The following is an 18,870-nucleotide window of genomic DNA, read 5'->3' on the forward strand; positions in this document are numbered from 1 at the left end:
TATTTGTAGTTTGTTATACGTCACACTTAATATTGTGTAATTTCCTGAAATCTCTGCATTATGCATGTCATCCTTTTTAAAAGATCCAGATCTGTGCAGTGGCCAAGAGGGTGAATTTCAGCACGAGTTCTTGCTCTTTTCCTTGTGTTGGCATTGATACTGTAGAAATGTGAAATCAGTTGGATAGGTTGATTATTAATTAAAATTTAAAATCTTTTCAGCTGGGTCATCTGTTTGCTCCAGATCTCCTGCTTGTCATTAGGCTTCAGCTGGGCAGCAGCAGTTAGTGTAGATAAGCAGCACTACTCTCCTGGCATGAATACAACCTTAGCAGTGGAACAGATTTCCTAAAGTTGATAGGTAGAAGTGGGCACAGACATAGTATACCTTTCTCTGGAACTTTTGAGTCTAGTTAGTTTTCCTTATTAGCTCTATTTATGAGCGTTCTTACACTTTTATCACTTGAGGGAAAAGTACAATAATGAAGCATCATAGATGTCCTCATCATTTGGTACCCACTGCTAAGGACTGTGCTAGTGCAGGTGCAAGAAGGAAACCTTATGACAGTAGGTTGTCTTTGTGTCTTTGCATATAATTGTGGTGTGTTTTGACAAACCTAGATTTCTATTTTTACATTTTGGTTTAAATATTATTATGAGGGTTTGGGTTGAATTATGATTTTTTTTCCTTCACAGGCAGCTAAAGATTATTACCAAAGTGTAAAGTGATGAAGAGTTTGTGCACTTGATAGCTTAGTAATTTTAGTGTTTTAGCCTCTGTGATTCATCCGGTTTAAAACACAGTGCCTACTACAAATGGGTAAAAACTTATAAATTTGTCCATTTAGACCTGCGCAGCGAGACCTGTTTGCTACAAAAATGCTGCACAGTCATGTAAAAGAATATTTGGACTTGGCATACTATGTGTTACCTGTGCAGGTACAGTTTTCTCCATTTCCATCAGTGTATTATTGTTACACACTTACCTGTCTTCTTGGTGGTGTTATTGAGCTCTCTGTACAGTTCCAAGTGTGAGAGGTCAGAGGCTGTCTGTACCTCGGGCACCCTGGTTCAATTCATTGCTATTTTATTGCATGTTCTGTTCTTGAATTGGAGATGGATTCAGGGCTGTTTTTCTGTGCTGTGTAGGAAATCTGTATGGCTCATGAATGTCTTAGCTACTTAAATATTCTATGCTAGCATATTATGAGAGTTTTTTTGCATTTTATATTTGTTTTGAGGATAGGATAAAAATGAACTGTCTGATTGAATGTATAAAGCTAATTTGAATTATGATGAGAAGAGCACGTGGGGTACTTAATGAGGAAGAATTGAGTATGAGCCAGGAAATGCATTTTAGCAGAAGCTCCAGGTGCTGGTGCGTCATTGGAGTGAGAAAACATTACAGCAAGGCAGCAGAAGATGAGAAAAATCATAGTTGTTTTACTGTACTCTGGATTTCCTCAATGTATCACTGCCTTGAGTAGTGAGCAGGAAGAGCTGTGCTTTGAGGAACAACTGTGCTTTGAGGAATGAGTAAGATAGTGTAGAACAAAGACTGTTCACTGAGGACAATTTCTCATTTATGTCTTGAAAAATTTGGAAGATGGAGTGTAATTGAGGCTAAGCTGTCTTTATGGTGGAGACACAGAAATGTTCTTGGAGACTTAGATTCTGTTCTTACTGGCGTCACAGCAAAATGCCAGGTGGATCATATTAATCAAAATGGCTCATATGTATCCTTGTGCTAATTTATTTTTGTACTTTATTTGGAATGGTGATGTGATTTGCAGCCGTGATTTAAACTCTCAACTGCTGCAAATTTGAAATTGAGTTGAGTTTTGCCCTGAATGGAAGATTCTGTCAAATATGACTGTTAGACTGAAGAAGAACAAAGCTTTGCAGTTTTGGTACCTGAAGGTAGATATTAATACTTGGTGTAGAAATGGAGAGTGGGGTTATTAGTCTGGTTTATTTCCCAAAATGCTTGTATTTCAACCCATCACAGTCACAAAACTGGAAGGTTAAGTGAAAAGGATAGAACTTTCTTCTGTATGTCCTCAAAAGCCATATCTGACTGATGATTTATGTGTAATCACTCTTGTACATTAATTGAAATGCTGCAGTTGTTTGCAATACTCAATGACTGCTGGAAGACTGCATTTTCTTCTAATGTACTTTATTTTTGCTCATAGAATATTGCTGATACAAGTTGTTTGTGATAGGTTTACTCTTTTTAGTGAGTGGTTACTCTTAAAATCCATTTATTTGTCGCTGGTTGTAGCATTCCATTCTTAGAATAGTGAGGGCTGCAGGAATCATCAGTACTGATAGTGCTGGTAGGATTAAGTTTGTACTGTGTACAGTTAGTTCTTTGGCTGAGCTGGTGATCTTGAATGCTGTCGCAAGGATGAGAGCTAAACTGCATTATTTTAGGGTGTACGCTGTGAACTGTCTGTTGCACAAAACCCCCTCCAAACAGTTACCTTCCTGTAGGACCTTGGATAGAGCACAAGCAGTTACATTGTAGTGAGGAATGGTTTTCATTGTAACACCTTCAGCCCCTCTTCACAAATATTTTGACTTGTTAGTTTAAATTTTGGAGAAAAACTGATATTGGTGTCCTTCACGACAGCTTCAGCATAAGTGCTCCAAATGGCTCTGATAAGTGCTAAGCCACGAGCACCACTTGAGATTTTTGGAAGGAGACACAGAAGCACCTAAATCTCCGTATGGCACTCACTGTAGTGCATGTTTCATGGTATTCTAGAGTCTAAAACTTCCATACATCTATTTTGTTTGAGACACCTTCTATGCAGCTACTCAGTTCATCTAAGATAGTAAAGTAGGATAAAGTTACAAACATCACGGAAGTGTTTTATTGTGTGTGTTTGTCGACACTGCAGTGTTGTCTTAATATATTGAGTTAGCCTTAAATATTTTTATGATGTGAATAGCACTAAGCAGTTGGTTTAGCATATAGCCCAGCTAATGGCAAGGAATGTTTGTGTTGTGGTGCTGGGGCTTTCCACCATGGTGGTGGTGATAAATTTCCAAGATGCCGGAGTGCTCTGGAGACAGTGATGCAGTTATGTGTAGCCCAGTGAACTGTGTCTGTTGCTTTTTGACATACCTTTGTGAGAAAATCTGGTTCTGGATAAGAGAGGAGGATGAACAGTCAATTTGCAGCCAGTATGTTCTGTTGCAAAATTGACAGCACTAATGTATTTTGGAAGGTGTCGCTGTGGTGCCTGTCTGCAAGTTTCAGCTGCTGTGACCCTTCCTCAATTTAATATTTTTAAGTTTAAAAATCATGAACAGATCTTAAGAAAGCATCGTGACTTCCAAGAAAGATTTACTTGATGTATCAGGCAAGTAATTTTTCAGTTAGGTTGAGAAATGAGCTGTCAAGTGCTTTGGCTGCTGCTGAGGCAATGACAGATACAGGAAATAGAGAAGTTCTGTAAAATGCGAATTATGTGAGGAAAGAGATCTTGAAGAAGGTAGATGTTTTTCTGTTTGAGGCCAATTAGAGTCTTATCTTTTTGGTGTACTTGAAATGGAGTAGGCCTATGAAGGGTTAGGTAATAGAGGCTCTTGATAGTACTTGGAAAGAAGAGGTTCATTCAAAGCAGGAAACTTGCTTTTAAGTGTCTTGAAACTCTCTAAATATGCTTATCTCTCCCTGTCAACTGTAAAGGAAGTGTAGAGAGATTAGCTTTCGTAGACTATGGTTATTCTTTGTGAATATTGCTGTAAGTGTTAAGATATTTATCTCAAAAGCCTAATTTTGGTATAAACTCATCTTGAACTGCTGCTTTCCATTTTTCTGAGAACAGTCTTTAAAAACTCTTTCCTTACATTCTCAAACCTTCCAGCACATTGTAAGTTTTTCAAGCCAAGATCATAGTTCATCAAGCTGATAAATGTTACATGACTCTGTCAAATTACAGTTTATTGAACAGCAGGAACTAAAGATTTAATCTGAATGAAATTTTGCTGTTGTTACTGGGCACATTGGATCCTTTAGTTAATTCTGAGATCTGGTTCCTGAGGTAATTTGAGTGAAAGCTGCATTTAAGGTGCTAGAAATGACAGCACTGATTTTTGAGGTTTTAGTCTTCCTGGAACTGGGAGGGCACCATCCATAGATACCAATTTTTATGCAAGTGTGGTCTGTTTTATTGGTTTGGGGATTTTTGTTACCTTTTTGTTTGTCTGTGAATTAAATTGAACTCAAAAAGGAGTACAGCTAGTAACCATTCTTTTCTTAAAATAAACAAATACCAGAGCATGTCTGTAGCTGTATAGATGAGGTAAGTCTGCATGCTGCTGTGGGCTCAGTGAGACACAAATTCACTTTTTTTTTTTTGCTTGCCAGGAAGATTTTAAAAGTCTTCAGTGTAAGAAATCACAAGTCTGCTCATTGTAGATACCTGATATCTCTGTGCCAGCACAAAGATTCTGATGCTTCAGCCATCCCACACGTGCAGTCTGCACAGAGCACTGTGCCTGCAGGTTGTGTACAGAAGCAAGATGGCTTCTGCATTCACTGCATTTTTATACACACAAGGATTTCACTGTGCCTCTTTAATGTGTATTGCACCTCTGTTAGATAATTACATTGTGGTTTAATAATTCTTCTCAATTGTTTCTTGCTAAGACTGTCCAGTCTTGCGGCTTCAACTTTTTTTCCAGTTGCCTAAATGATTGTCAGTATGTCAAAATGCATTCAATGCAAAAACATCACTAAGTAAATGTAATAAACCACAATATTTAGACTTGCATGAAATACAGCTTCTAATTGTGGGTGGTGCCCTCATGGTTGCAGGGAGTATAGAAATTCAGAAAGCAGTCCTGTCAGTTTTAGTACCATAAATGCAGTTAATCTCAGTTTAAAAATGTTTAGTATTATTTTTAATTAATAATTAATGGAGAGTAACCACAGTAAATTATTATATGTATTTAAAACACTTAATGGTATTGAAATGCATTTTGCTGGACTGCAACTGTTTTCAGACATGATTCAGGTAATTTCCTTATGCCATAACTTGTCTATTTCATTGTGCCTGCCTGATCATTGTTGGTCTCCAGGGGCCTGCAGTGGGAATCATGTTCATTGGAGTTTTCTGCTAAGTAGGAATATGGATTTCTTTTATTTTAGTCCATCCTCTGGGTTTCCTGTTAATTGAGTTTTGAAAGCAAATAACTAGAATATCATGTAATATTTAGGCAGATATGTTGAAAAAGCCTAAGTAGTGTGATTGCTGCAGTTAGTTCTGTTAACTAATCTTTCAATTATTCTGTTAACTAATTCTGTTAACTAATTATTTCAAGAAGACATATTTTGCTTGGCAGTAAACCTTGAAATTGAGGCATTTGCTGTGTTTTGCATTTATTACTATGATTTTGTTTTCCAAATGTTACCTTAATTTAGCAATGTATCATTGGCTTGTGATTTGGATTAATCTTTTTTCTCCCTTATCTGCTTTCCTTGTGAATACCTTTTGAATGTATTATTACAATATGTTAAAGATCCAAGTTTTTCTAAAGCTGATCTCACATCTGATGTGTTACTGTTCAGCTTTTTCTCATTACTGTTCTTCAATTCCCTTTTTTTCCTGTCATTCGTGATTTTGTGCTACTGCTGCTGCTTTCATATTCTTTGAAAAGGCTGGCTCTTTGTCCAGTGTTCATTTGTGTGTATGTCCATATGCAATCCTCTTCTTTATGTTCATTTCTGTGGAGTTACCTTCTTTTAGATATCTTCTAATGCCTTGTAACAATACTGACTTCTATGCTCACCACACTAGGTACTGTCATTATTGTTATTTATGCCAACAGTTGCTTTGAGTTACAAAAAATGCTACAGAAGTTCAGATTTAGCTATTACTCTTTGTCTTGTTCACGGATAGTATGTTTATTTTTTTAAAATAAAAACTTTAACAAGCAGTGCTGCACGTTATTTTGGTGAAAGGTTAAGTAGGTATATTTGACTAGTGATCACTGGAGATTTTGTCAGCCTTGCTTGCTGTGATTTATAGGAGGTTGGTTGTGTGAGACCAAGCATTTGATTGTTTAAAAATAACATTTTTTGAGTGAAACCGTTTTATCTGGCTCATTCTTCTTGCTATGAAATAAAATTTTATAGTCTTACTAGATATGCTGATTGTCCATTCTGCAGTCTGAAAAACACCTGTGAATGCTCCCTCTTAATTTTTACTTGGCTCTTTTTGCTTGATGTGTTACAGACAAGTGTGTCTCTGAATAGCAGTGCAAGCAGATTTTTTTTTCTTTTGTATTGTCTTAGTTTAACTTGCTCATGGCTAGTACAGTGTAAGTCAGATTTAATCTTCACCTGTGGTTGAAATAATTACAGTGCATCTTTCGTATTTTGAGTTCACATTATGTCATTTTGCTTTGGTGTAGGGGTTGGAAACCATTTATCTTTGCACTCATTTGTTTTAGTGAAAATTTAGTGGAGGGAATTGATATCCTTGAAATTCTTGCCCCACTACTGCAACAGGTTTGGACTCTGAAAGTGTAAAGCACCTTTCTATGTAGGTAAAGTCTTCCTGTGTAAGTCTGAATTCCTTACTAAATCAGGCTGAGCTAGATTGCTTGCTTCACGGGTTGTTTTTTTTTTTGTTCTTGATTTAGTAACTGAGAGGCACCGTGTCTGGTTGTTACAGAAGTGTGTGAGAATGGGCAATTAGCTCAGGGTGTCTGAAACAGCTGCATCATCTGCATGGCTTAATTGTCCTCAGGCTTTGTTTCATTTGCATTGACAAAACCACTGAAGAAAGAAAGTATCCAGGTGATTCTTGGAAATTGTTTTTAGCTTCTCACATTCTGAAGGACTTCCAGACTCTGGAAGGTGGCTGGTGGGAAGTGAATCATGAATATGAATCAGCATCTCTCCACCCTTATATACAAAATGCTGTTGCTAGGATATTCGTCTTTGATGATGTGATAAGAGTGTAGCAAACACCTTCTTGAAATTCACTCTGTCATCCCTTCTTTAATTACATTCAAACTCAGGCTGCTTGTGTCTCTCTGCAAGACCTTGACATAATTTTATTCTACCTTTGCATCTGCTCTTTGTGTTTGCAGCCTTTGCTTCTCCTGAGTCTTTCTCCGACTTTCAATTTTTTGGTTTTGCTTCCTTTTTTTTTGTTTTGTATTGTAGTCTACTCTTGTGTGTGTGCTATACTAATGCTACTTTGCAGACAGGGATTAGGGTGTGCTTTTTTAGCTTTTTACTGAATTTATATAGACTTGTTTGAAAAGTGTTGATTTTTGTTACCTTATTTTTAGTCACTCTCCACAACCACCCTGTTGTTATAACCCGTTGTGAAAATGATCAGTTAAAAAGAGAAGTCTTTTTCAATTTCACAAGGCAAATTCCTAAAGGTTTTAATAAAATTGGGTCTGAATCATGTTTCTGATTCAAATTTTAATGTTAGCTTATTTTTAAAGTAACGTTAAATGCTAACACAAAGGTTGTTAAGGTGACTGATTATACTTCATATTTGAACTGAGAATTTTGGTTAAAAGGGGCGATAAAATAAGAAACATAAGTTATTCAGAAAAATTAAATTTTCTTAAGTTGGGTTTTCTTTTAAGGAATAAGGAGGTGGAGGAGAAAATAAATGGATACTCACTTATTAGCTTATGTTCTAGTGAGACATATCACAGATTAATACTAAAGAATGAGTTGTTGTAGCTGGAGGAACTTGGAGGAGATGATTTTTCTTTAGCCCTATGTGAGCCCTTGAGCTCAAATATCTTCAGCTTCCAAGTTTGGTTTTTTTCTCCTGCTGGGTTGAGGAAGAACATCTGGGGTGTTTTTGTTTGGAGATATAAGTTGGTTTTGTTTTCTTCAGGTGTGGTAGAAGATTTAAAATGCTTCACAGAACTACTGTATTTCTTTGAAATGCTTACAAAGAAATATTACAGAAGTGCTTAATCTAAAATCTTGAAATACATTGTTATGTTTAATGTATTAAGACAGCTAATTAAAACAGACATTTTAATGAAAATTACATTAGCTCTCATTTTAAGACAGTTGGGTCAAATACTGATTTTAAAAGATGTTTCACAAGCATTTTAAGTGAATAAGTTTTTGGAAGATTGTCCAAGGCAACTGCTGATACAAAAAACATAGCATAGGAAATAATATATGTTCTGCTTTTTGGACTCTCAGGGATGCAAAAGCTGTTTTCTCCACACATAATATGTGTGTCCTATGCAAGCTTATTTGTAGTTTATCTGTGTGTTTGCTATGTAGAATCTTAGAAAAACTGCCTATAAACAATGAAAAGTTGACTGCTTTACATGGCTTTGACAACTTTAGTAATTGTGGGGGGTTTTTTTACATTTTAGGAAATAAAATAATGCTAATGAAGCAACCATTTCCCTGAAGTTCGAGTTTTCAGACTCACTGCCATAATGGGTAAGTCTTCTGTGTAACTTACATAAAAATTTACTACAATCCTGGGAAACGTGCTTTGGCTGTTTAACATAATGTAACATTTATATGTGAAAGGCAGTGTTCAGCAGCTTCACTAGTGTTGAAAATATTCCTTTTGTGGTTTTTTTGGGTTTTGTTGGTTGGTTGGTTTTTTCCCCCTTCCTTATTATGTAGTACTTTTCCCTCTTTTTTTTTATTATAAAACCACATTGCTGAAGGCGAGCAAAACAGACATAAACACAACATCAAATTCAGCTTCGTGTTCACAGTTCTTGCATGAGAAACAAGAGTTGTTTGTCTTCAGCTGTTCTTAGAGTTTCAAGTTTAGGAAACTGAGATTCATGGTATTAGAGTATTGAATAATACTTACTGTGCTCTGAGTGGTGATGCGTGTTAGAAAGAATCAAACTCAAACCACAAAATCTACATACAAGAGTTATCTTACTGCCTTGTGTCATTGCAGTGCTAAGCCACTTCTGTGGCACATTTGTATTACTTTTAATTGTATGTCAGTTTTTCAAGTTATATGTTTTTAGTGAGTTCACCATGTTGTAATCATTTCTGAGTTCTCTCCAAAAAATCCCAACAAACCAACAAGCCACACACATTTTTGTATTGCTTTTATCTTTTAATGTTTTGCCAATTTTTCTAATCTTATGCTTAATAATCAAGTTGCTCAATCTAGGAATACAGCACTCTTCAGATTTCTCATATTCTCTGACATTTTGTGTGAGAGAAGTTATTGTTGAGTCATATTGGATATTTAGTAACTTTAGATGCTTTACCACAGCACTTTGGTTTCTTTTGTATAAAATATCCAATCTAGTAACTACTGGAAACTCCAACCAACTGCTAAAGCATTATTTTACTTTTTGCATTGCTGAGCACTAGAATAGGCCATAACACAATAAAATAGTGACAGCACGAGCAGCATGAGTGATGATCAAAGTTACTAATTTTCAGACCAGCTTTCTGTTCTATAAGGAATCTATTAAATTTAAAAACTTAAATTTCCTTATATGATAAATATATTTAGTTTTATTTTAGTAGAATGTGAAGGAATTCTCATTGTTGAATACATGGGATGCTTGCTTGCTGCTTTTAATGCTGAGCTTTTCTCAGGTCCATGTTTGAGAAATGCAGTTCTTTGTAAATCACAGCTTTTAGCAATGTATTCTTCAACAAGCCATATCCATTGTGAAGGAGCATGAAAGCACACTGTCAGCACCTCTGGAGATAAATTTTGTTGTCCACTGTTCTAGATACATGCTGAGTGCAGTACCATTGCTGTAGCAAGGAATTAATATGAAATATTAGAAGTAAATTACTCTTAGTGATGGATGTACAGGCTTCTGAGCTCCTAAGTGCTTTCCTGTCTAAAGGAACATCCCAGTTCTAGGGCAGATTTTGTCTAACATGACATCAGGACATCACAGCTGCAGCAGATTGTCAGGATTTAGGATTTTTGTCAACTTGAAACCTAACTTAAGTAGCATTCCTGCCCCTAAGTTATCCCCTGGGTTCAAAGCTTCTGATTCTCCATGTGAATTCTTCCTTTAAGCCCTAAAGTCCTCTGTATTTTCAGTCCTGGAAAAGTTCTGTGGCATTTTATTTTTGGTTTGTTTATTGTTTTTTTGTTGTGGTGAGGTCTTTGTTTTGGGTTGCTGTAATGCTCTGTGGGCTATCAGGAGATGCTCAGGCAGTTGTGGTGTTCATGTGTATTCCTCTCATGGACACGATCATACCTGTTCAGGACAGAGGAGAAATAGTTCAAAAGCAGATGCTCAGGTAGTTGTGGTGTTCATGTGGCAGTTTGTGTATGCCTCTCATGGACACGATCATACCTGTTCAGGACAGAGGAGAAATAGTTCAAAAGAACTTGCTTTTTATTCTTTATTTTATGGAAAGGAGCGGGAAGTATGATCTCTAGTAAACGTCTCATCTATGGCTATTGTTTGAATTGAAGTAGACAAGGCTTTCTCCTGCATCCCCTTTCTCTTACTAATACAGCCTGCAGTGTGTAAAGTTTAATCATTGTTATGACTTCAGTTTTATCAAACCTGTTATTGAATTGGGTTACTGATTAAGCTATTTCCTTAAGCACTGTTAATGATAAATAAAATAAAAATGTTAACAATGTGGCAACAATTTTTTTTAATTTAGCAATTATGTATTGAAGTGTACTCTTAGATTTTAGACTAATGCCTACCTAATTGTGAAATGAGACAGTAATGCCCTTCAAAAGTAACAGTCTTTTACACTTGTCTGGTCTTTTTCTTTGAGCAGATGAGCAGCAAGCTTTGAATTCAATCATGCAGGATTTGGCTGTGCTTCATAAGGCCAGTCGTCCTGTATTGCCCCAGCAAGAAACAGGAAAACCAAAGTCATCTTCTCCTAAAAAACAGGTAATCTTCAATATTACTGAACATGGAATGTCCTGCTGTGTCTTCTGTAATTATTTTTCTTGCCAGACCAGTGAGCATACCAGAATGAGCTATTAGTCTCCCACGTGTGCTGCCATTTTCTTTCTTCATATTCTTATATTAGCAGCAAAATGAAATGGTGGCATTTCAGAGCAGATCATAGTGTGTGCTTCAATAAATAAATTGAAGATTATAGAGGTATTTACATCATATGTAAAGTGATTTTATATTTGTTGCTATTATTATATTGGAACTATACTATTTTAAAATACCAAGGAATCATTTTATAGGTTTAGAAGATTACCCAATTGTCACGTATATCATACCAAGAAAGAATGTCAGTACAGCAGCAGAAATATGCTTAAACTCTTTCACTGCATCTTTTGCCTCAATTTCTCGTTCATGCAGCTGGAAATAAGAGTTCTTTCCAGCTGCATTTTTTTCCATAGATACTGAACATAAATAAAAAAGTAGTAAATACTTAATTGATAGGTTTGAACTACTATATGGAGAGGTTAGGATAGGATGTAGACTTCTACCTAAATTGAGTTAACTGTATGTTTATTTGATTTGATCCTTAATTTACAGTTCAATAAACTTCAGTTTATACTTATTTTAACCTTTTAAAAATGAAATTTTTTCGATATATTTGGCTCTTAAACTGTCAAAACCAAATGTCTACATAATTTTCATTCTGTGCTTTAGAAGTTGTGAGAGTTCAGAGTGTAACACAGTGGTGTTTTGTTACTGTCATGAAACTCGCATCTAAGCTGTGATTTAGACACTGTGGTAACATCCACATATGATCCAAAATTATTTGAGTGTAATCAGTGTTTAGAAAGTTAGAAGAAATGTTTATCACTGTTTCAGTTTGTGGATTTTGAAAGTAATCATTTGAAAATCAGTTCTTTTGGAAGACGAAACATAGTTGCTTGGATAAACTTTGTGGTTGAATGCATTATTGTTTTTCCTGCAATAGTTGCTAATACAGGTTGAGTCTTTATGATGTTGCAAAGCAATGTTATTTCCATGTAATTCTTAGTATATACAGAGATGGTTATTGGGATATGTATTGCATGACTGCTGACTTAATTGTATGTGTGGGTTTCTATGGTAATGCTTATGAAACAAGATATGTTTCTTAGGCCTGGGACACTCAGCTGCAAAGTGTACTTACAAACATGTTATTGGTAGCTAAATCCATCTGCCTATTCAGGTTACGGAATTCTTTGGTAACCAGTTCCACGTTAAATTTAAAGTCATAAATCTGTTATAATATTAACATATATTGATAGAAAATAATATGTTTATTTACAGTGCAAAGCATCCATTGCACTGCAGAATAAGTTTTTGTATTTTAACCCTCCAAGTTGTTTTTAACACTTTCTGTTTTATGACTCTTTAAGCCACTATCACATACCTCAGCAGATGTGGCTTATTAAAATACTTGATATATTGTAAAGGACAGAAAATTAATATGGAATTTAGTTCTAGTGTAGGAGTATTAAATGGGAGTTCGTGAGCTTCGTCAAAAGAGGTAATAACAAACTAATTGTGGTTCCTTTATCTCTTTTCTTACAGAATGATGTTAGAGTCAAATTTGAACATCGAGGTGAAAAAAGGTAAAGAAACAGTATTGTCTCTTTGTTTAGAGTTTGGTTATGATCCTGTCATAAAGTTTCAAATTATTGGTTTGAAGTGTTTGAGATCTCTAAGGTTTTTTTGTTTGAGCTTAAAATTTAATTTTTTTATGATCACAATTTAAAGAGAATTAACTGTTTAAAATGTGGGTTCTAAATATGCATAAACACCTAAATATCATATTGTAACTATGTCCAATGTAGTATCCTTCATTTGGTTACCCTTCAGATAGATCTTTGTAGCCTTGAATAATTACTTAAGTAATTAAAATAGATCTCAGTTTGAGTAGACCAGAAAATGCATTTTTCTTCGTTCTTCATTGTGTGATAAATGTGTGATAATTTATTGTTACTGTAATACCCAGAGGAGGAGGTCGGATTGTACTTTAGGGGTGCCAGTCTAACAACAGTAAGAGGAAAATTTATTAGACTCAGATTGTTTTCATTTAATCAGTTAAAATTTATTTACATTTTGTTTATGAGAGAGGTGGATGATGCACCTGCTTAAAGTATACAAACATCTGTCTCTGTATGATCTCTTCTCTGGTGGCTGCTCAAAAGCTTTTACAGAATTGGATGAATAATTCCATGCAGAACTGGTTTGTTGACAATTCATTTCGCCTGTCTCTTTCTGAAAATATCAAATTTCATTCTACTTACAGAGAAATTATGGTAGAATAAGATTTTTGAAAATACTTACTAAGAAAAGGAAGTAATATCCTGGGCATGCTATTTCTCAAGAGAAATATTAAATTATTTTTTAAAACTTAGCTTCAATAAACCTTATACTAGTTCCGGGTAGCCTTTAATGTGACTCTCTGAACATCACATGAAAAAGTGCATCAGTAATGGTTGAGTTCCCTATATAATTTGGAGGGAATATGTGTTTTTGAAGGTTTTGAGAATTGAGGTCTCATCTACCTAACAATTTCTAGTGAAGTAAGAGGAAACATGAATTTCAAAACAGAGAAATGTTTACATGCTGCCAGTCTGCACAGATGGTGCATTTTGCAGATCATCATATTTCACTTTCACATTGGCTAAGCTAACCAGTTCAATATTAATACAAGCACAGAGTAAGTGCATGGAAAGATACCTTTTCCAGGTTTTTATACTCATGAGCCTAGCTCCATTATGAGCTGTCCCAGGTGACTTCAGCCTGCTTGCCCAGGTGTTCTGGACAGCCTGGGCTCATTGCTCAGCATGAGTTGCAGCACTTCGGTTTGCCCCGGCATGTAGCTCTAGTGATCAAGGGAAGAAATCATGCAGGGAAAAAAAATTGTGCAATGGCTTTCTCATTAGTTTTTAAGATGGGAAGTGAAAAAGAGAAGTGATTCCAGACTTGCTTTCAGTGGTGAATGTGACACTTTGTTCCAAGGAGCATGTAGTGTGATAGAGTTGCAGGCTTGCTGCCCAAATTATTAACTATAGTGAGAATTGGTGTTTGTTGGGTTTTTTGGGGGGTTGATTTGTTTGGGTTTTTAGAATCTTTTAAAAAATATTTCATTTTTTAAAATAATTTTTAATTTGAAGTGGCCTTGTTTCTAGCCTCATTTCAGTGAGAAAAATTGTCCCCCAAACCTCCACACTACTAACTGAACTACTGATGGAAGGGACCCTTTGCTAACTTTTATACTTCACAGAACTTGAGTGCACTTTATTTATTTAATGTGAATTGAGTGTACCTTAGTAGTTTAGTGCCTTTTAAAAGCTCTTTTTTGTTTAATGGTCTTGTATCTCAAAAATGAAATGGTTTTCTATAGTAAAAGGTTAGTTATACACAGTTTGGGCTAATTGGTTTGATGGGACATTGAGTTAAAAGAAAATCTTAAGTTGTTGACCTACAACTGCACCATTCTTACAGGAGCACACTTGAAGCACAGTTAGTGATGGACTGGGCAGTTTGAGTGTGTAGTTCATTATGGTAAAGATGGTGAAATTTAGTTACCTTCCTCAGGTAAGATAGTCTTTCGGATTTCCAAAAAATGGGGACTACAGGAGTAATTACTTTCTGATGCTTATGCTTGTCAGCCTATGGTACTCCATTGTCTTAGCTTTCTAAAGTAGAAAAATGTAGAAGTTTGTAAGAATTTCCCTCAGAAATGGAGGCTTGCAAAGCATTAAGCAAGTAAAATAGTTACAGTGAAATCTAATTCTGTATCTGATTATCCCTTTTGGATTTTTCATTGCTTTTCTTTCTTTTTTGAAAGTCTCAAAATATGGAGGACAGGGAATAAAGTATAGCCTCTTACAGTCTTTTTAGTAGTAAATTTAGTTCTGAGATAGTTCTTAAGTAATGATTTGCCACATTTCCATAAGTAATGGACAGAAATTCCTTATAACTTAAATTGTGTTTCAGGATCCTGCAATTACCAAGGCCTGTTAAACTTGAAGATCTTGCAGCTAAAGCAAAAGTTGCTTTTGGACAGACTATGGATTTACATTACAGCAATAATGAGGTAATATGCTGTGTCCTCAAAATTCTTGCCTTGGCCATTGATCATTTTAAGGCTGAAATTTGCTCTTGCAAGAAGTGGGAACCACTTCTGTGACCAAACTTACTCCTGTGACTAAACCCCAGATATCTAATGTGTGTATGTGTGTTTTCTCAAACTTGTAAGTCTTGTCTGAATTAGGATAGGCAGGAAATGCATGAAATGTTTCATGAGTAGTGTTATATCATAATGATGCCTCCGACTTGTTGAGGAATGGATAAATTATCTTCCTGAGCTTCCACAGTCCAGTTGTGTGATCTTGGGAAATTCTTTACCTCTTTGAGCTTTGGCATGTTTGTAAATTTGAAATAGCTTTTATCCTTTCCTGTAGGTAATTTTCTTTAAGGATTAATCTTACAAGATAACTAGAATGCTGCATTCAGGTAACGTGTAGTTTGGAGAACTACGCTTAACTGTTGCTCCTCTAAAATGTCTGGTTGCCAAAGATTTCTTGGTAACAGGGCCAGCACTGTCAAGCCACTTAGGCCTGATCAATATTACTTCTGGCTTTCCTTTAGAAGTAGGGATAGAATTATTAATAGCAAATGTATTTACAGATGCAGGATCCATTCTTAGGGTTACATCTGGCTTTTGCCTTGAGTCAGCAAAGTGCATGAAGGCTTATTCATCTGCTTGGTTAAGCACAATGTAACTGCTGTATCTACACTGCATCTTTGCAGAAGAAAATGCCAGTGATTGCTCTCCGTTAGTTACTCATTACATTACCAGACACTTCTGTGAAACTGATCCTCAAAATGAAGAATTCCAGCAGAAGGTTTTTGGATATTTGGAAGGTCAGGTGAAATGGCCCTTCATAATGCTTTAGCCTCAGCTCCTTCCATTAGTAGATTTTTAGGCATTTGAGTAGGTTTTCTGCTTCTTACCTTCTGCACTAGTTGGCAAATCATCCCATCACCTTTCAGAAATGTGATGGTAATAATGTGTCACTAGTATTAAAAGTGCAATTTAACAAATAGCATACTCTTCATTTTATCAAGATCTTCCTCCTCAATCCCATCTCTTTTTGTATAAAAGTACTGTATTTAAGCATCATTGACTGAGGCTGTTTACAAGTAGAATAGATTTGAAAATCTGTATTCTGTTTTTCCTTTGTTACAAGCAGAAGCTGTAATTTACACTCCTGAAAGATGAGCCAAATTTTCGTTGTAATAGAATTCAGATTTCAACTGCACATTAATGGCATAATTTTCTGTTCTAAAGATATATGTATGCCAAGCTAATTCTATTTAATTAGATACAAGTAAGATTCTAGTGAGGACTAGAGTTGTTGCACATGGATCACATCTTCCTTAGCAAATGCTGTTGTTCAGTGGAGAAATCCTGTTAGTCATGCAACTTTAAACAAGTGTATTTGTAACAGCTGAGATACAAAAATCTGCTTTATACTCTATGAAATAGGACTTAGGTTTATCTTACAGACTTGTGTTAATTTAGGCATTGACCCAATTGTACCCATTTTGCTGAAACTTTTGGATATTTAAGTTCTATATATGCAAAGTGGTTGCTTCTTGTGAAGACTTGTTCTGATAGTAGAGGAATCTGAAGGAAGAGTTAAGGTTGAATTTTTAGTACTTAAGGGATCATTTAATAAGGTTTATTTTCAAGTTGTTTTCTATGAAAGGAAACACTCTGTTTCTCTGCATTTGAATTCCTCATTTTTTTCTTGTGTGCTGTTTAAGACTTTTTTCTCCCTTCCCCTTGTTTTGTAGCTTGTAATTCCATTAACCACACAGGATGACCTGGACAAAGCAGTTGAACTACTTGACCGTAGTGTACATATGAAGAGTCTCAAGATACTGCTTGTAATACATGGAAATACACAGGTATGAGCAGACATGCTAAATGCCTTTTCCTCAGTTTTCATAATGAAATAGAATTTGTATCTTTTCTTGAAGATGGCATTTCCCCAATTGAATGTAATACTGATTGCTTCTTCATTTCACTTTAAGCATCCATTAGCATTTTGTGCTGACTCAATTTTAAGTCTTTCCTAGATCCTGTTCCTGTCTTTTTGTTTGCCTACCCTATAGTGGTAGAAAAGTGAACCTTAGTAGAATGATAAAAAAAAAGCATTCAGAATTTAAGTAATGGTAATAATTTGAAATTGTTCTTTAAATCATATGTAAGAAGTTCAGTATTTGTTGTAGCAAAGACTAGTGGTCTATAGACTAAATGCTGAGATATTTTGGTATTATCTAACAAATCATGGCATTGATATTCACGGCATTGATATACTGGCACATATTGAAAATTAATTTTAAAGGCTACAAATGAGCTACTAAAATAGATGAATTGTGATGTAAATTGGCAAGCTGCTTTTTTGAGTGCTTAAAAAATGAAATGAACTACAGAAAGCCTATAAAGTTCACAAATTATTTTCATTATCAAGAATGTAAAGTATAACTGCAGGTTGTAATACTTATGCATTTTCAGTCACCCAGTGTAAATAACGTGGAACCCTTGCCCTCACTGGAAGATTTAGATAATATAGTGTTTGGTGTGGCAGACAGAAAAAGGCGACTGTCTGTAATAGGTAAGTTGCACATTTCAATAACTTTAATTAAAAAATTTACAATTTTTTAATTGTAAAAATGTCTTTTGTCTTTTACTATTCATGAAAATTTTGCTCCCAACACAAACTGTCTCTTCTACTCATCAGTGAGTACTATAGAATTTGCATTTGGGAGAGTTGATTTTGAATATTAGGACAAAAGGGTTTTTAAATATATATAATACCGAAAATTGCCTGAAAAAAAACCCACAACTAATTTAGTGTATAAAGAGTTATTTCAGGGTAACTTAAAAAGCTGATGTTAGTACTCCCCTTTATTTTCTAATACAGGAATGAGCTACTGAAAAAGCTGGTTATATGACAATGTGTTTCCTTGCTCATTTTATGACCTCCATAATTTTTTACTATGTGAGCATTTGTTTAACATACTGATTTTGGGATTGATATAACCTCTTTACTTATTCATGTTTTAAAGTTGGGTGATGTTAACTTCCAAATTTAATTATGAAACTAGAGAGCTTAATTAATAATTTTCCAGACAACGTAATAAATTATTATACATTTATCATGAATATATGTATTTCTGTTCTTAGAGACTTAATATTCAACAAACTGAAATTTTAAGAGTTGCAAAGGATTAGTTGACCTGGGTAGAAGGGTTTTGATTTTGGTCAAAAGAAGGAATTTACTCAGCTAGATATGTGGACAAATTATGTTTCTGTATAATGAAAATTCTCTTTAATGTCATCGAAGCAACTCTGCCCCTAATTTTTCATAATTTCTGGATTGCAGATTTTAAATGCTATACTTAAGTCTTGTATTGCACAGGTGTTTGGGGGATTCCTAAAGCTAGTAGTGATCCAGGCAGGCTCAGTGCCTGTGAAACATTTCAATAAAGCCTTGAATTCTGGGTTAGTGGAGAGACTCTGACCACCCTTTTCTTTCAAAAGGTTCAAATACTCGTGATAGGAGTTCACCTCCCCCAGGATACATTCCAGATGAGCTGCATCAGGTGGCTCGAAATGGATCCTTCACCAGTATCAACAGTGAGGGTGAATTCATTCCAGAAAGTATGGACCAGGTACGTCTGTGATTATTGAAATTAAAGTTTTTGTTAAGTTTCTTTATGAAATACTGCTGTTCAAGCAGGATATGGAATTATTAGAAGAAACAGCAAAAAAATTGATGACAACTCTGTAAAACTTGATTGGTGACATAAGGTCGAAGTAATTGTGCTGTTTAGTCTTGCAGAACCTGGTTTTTTTTCCTCTGTCTCTTCAATTTTTAAAATATGCTGTTACAAGGAG

General features: G+C 35.3%; 1 protein-coding gene across 2 annotated transcripts in view; it reads left to right on the plus strand.

The window, feature by feature from the left end:
- Positions 1 to 5,844: 5,844 nt before the first annotated feature.
- MAP3K2 (mitogen-activated protein kinase kinase kinase 2) overlaps positions 5,845 to 18,870 on the plus strand; it is a 36,276-nt gene continuing 23,250 nt past the window's right edge. Inside the window, exons 1-7 of one of the 2 annotated variants that reach the window (XM_039722335.1) lie at positions 5,845 to 8,454; positions 10,759 to 10,877; positions 12,477 to 12,517; positions 14,895 to 14,994; positions 16,761 to 16,874; positions 17,485 to 17,584; positions 18,514 to 18,644. In XM_039722335.1, coding sequence (XP_039578269.1) covers positions 8,451 to 8,454; positions 10,759 to 10,877; positions 12,477 to 12,517; positions 14,895 to 14,994; positions 16,761 to 16,874; positions 17,485 to 17,584; positions 18,514 to 18,644 — 609 coding nt within the window. In that variant the 5' untranslated portion in view covers positions 5,845 to 8,450. The remainder of the gene's footprint in view (positions 8,455 to 10,758; positions 10,878 to 12,476; positions 12,518 to 14,894; positions 14,995 to 16,760; positions 16,875 to 17,484; positions 17,585 to 18,513; positions 18,645 to 18,870) is intronic. The other variant, XM_039722249.1, reaches the window with a different exon arrangement.

Source organism: Passer montanus, unplaced genomic scaffold (assembly GCF_014805655.1).
Source record: "Passer montanus isolate IOZ18808 unplaced genomic scaffold, ASM1480565v1 scaffold1, whole genome shotgun sequence".
Lineage (NCBI taxonomy): Eukaryota > Metazoa > Chordata > Aves > Passeriformes > Passeridae > Passer > Passer montanus.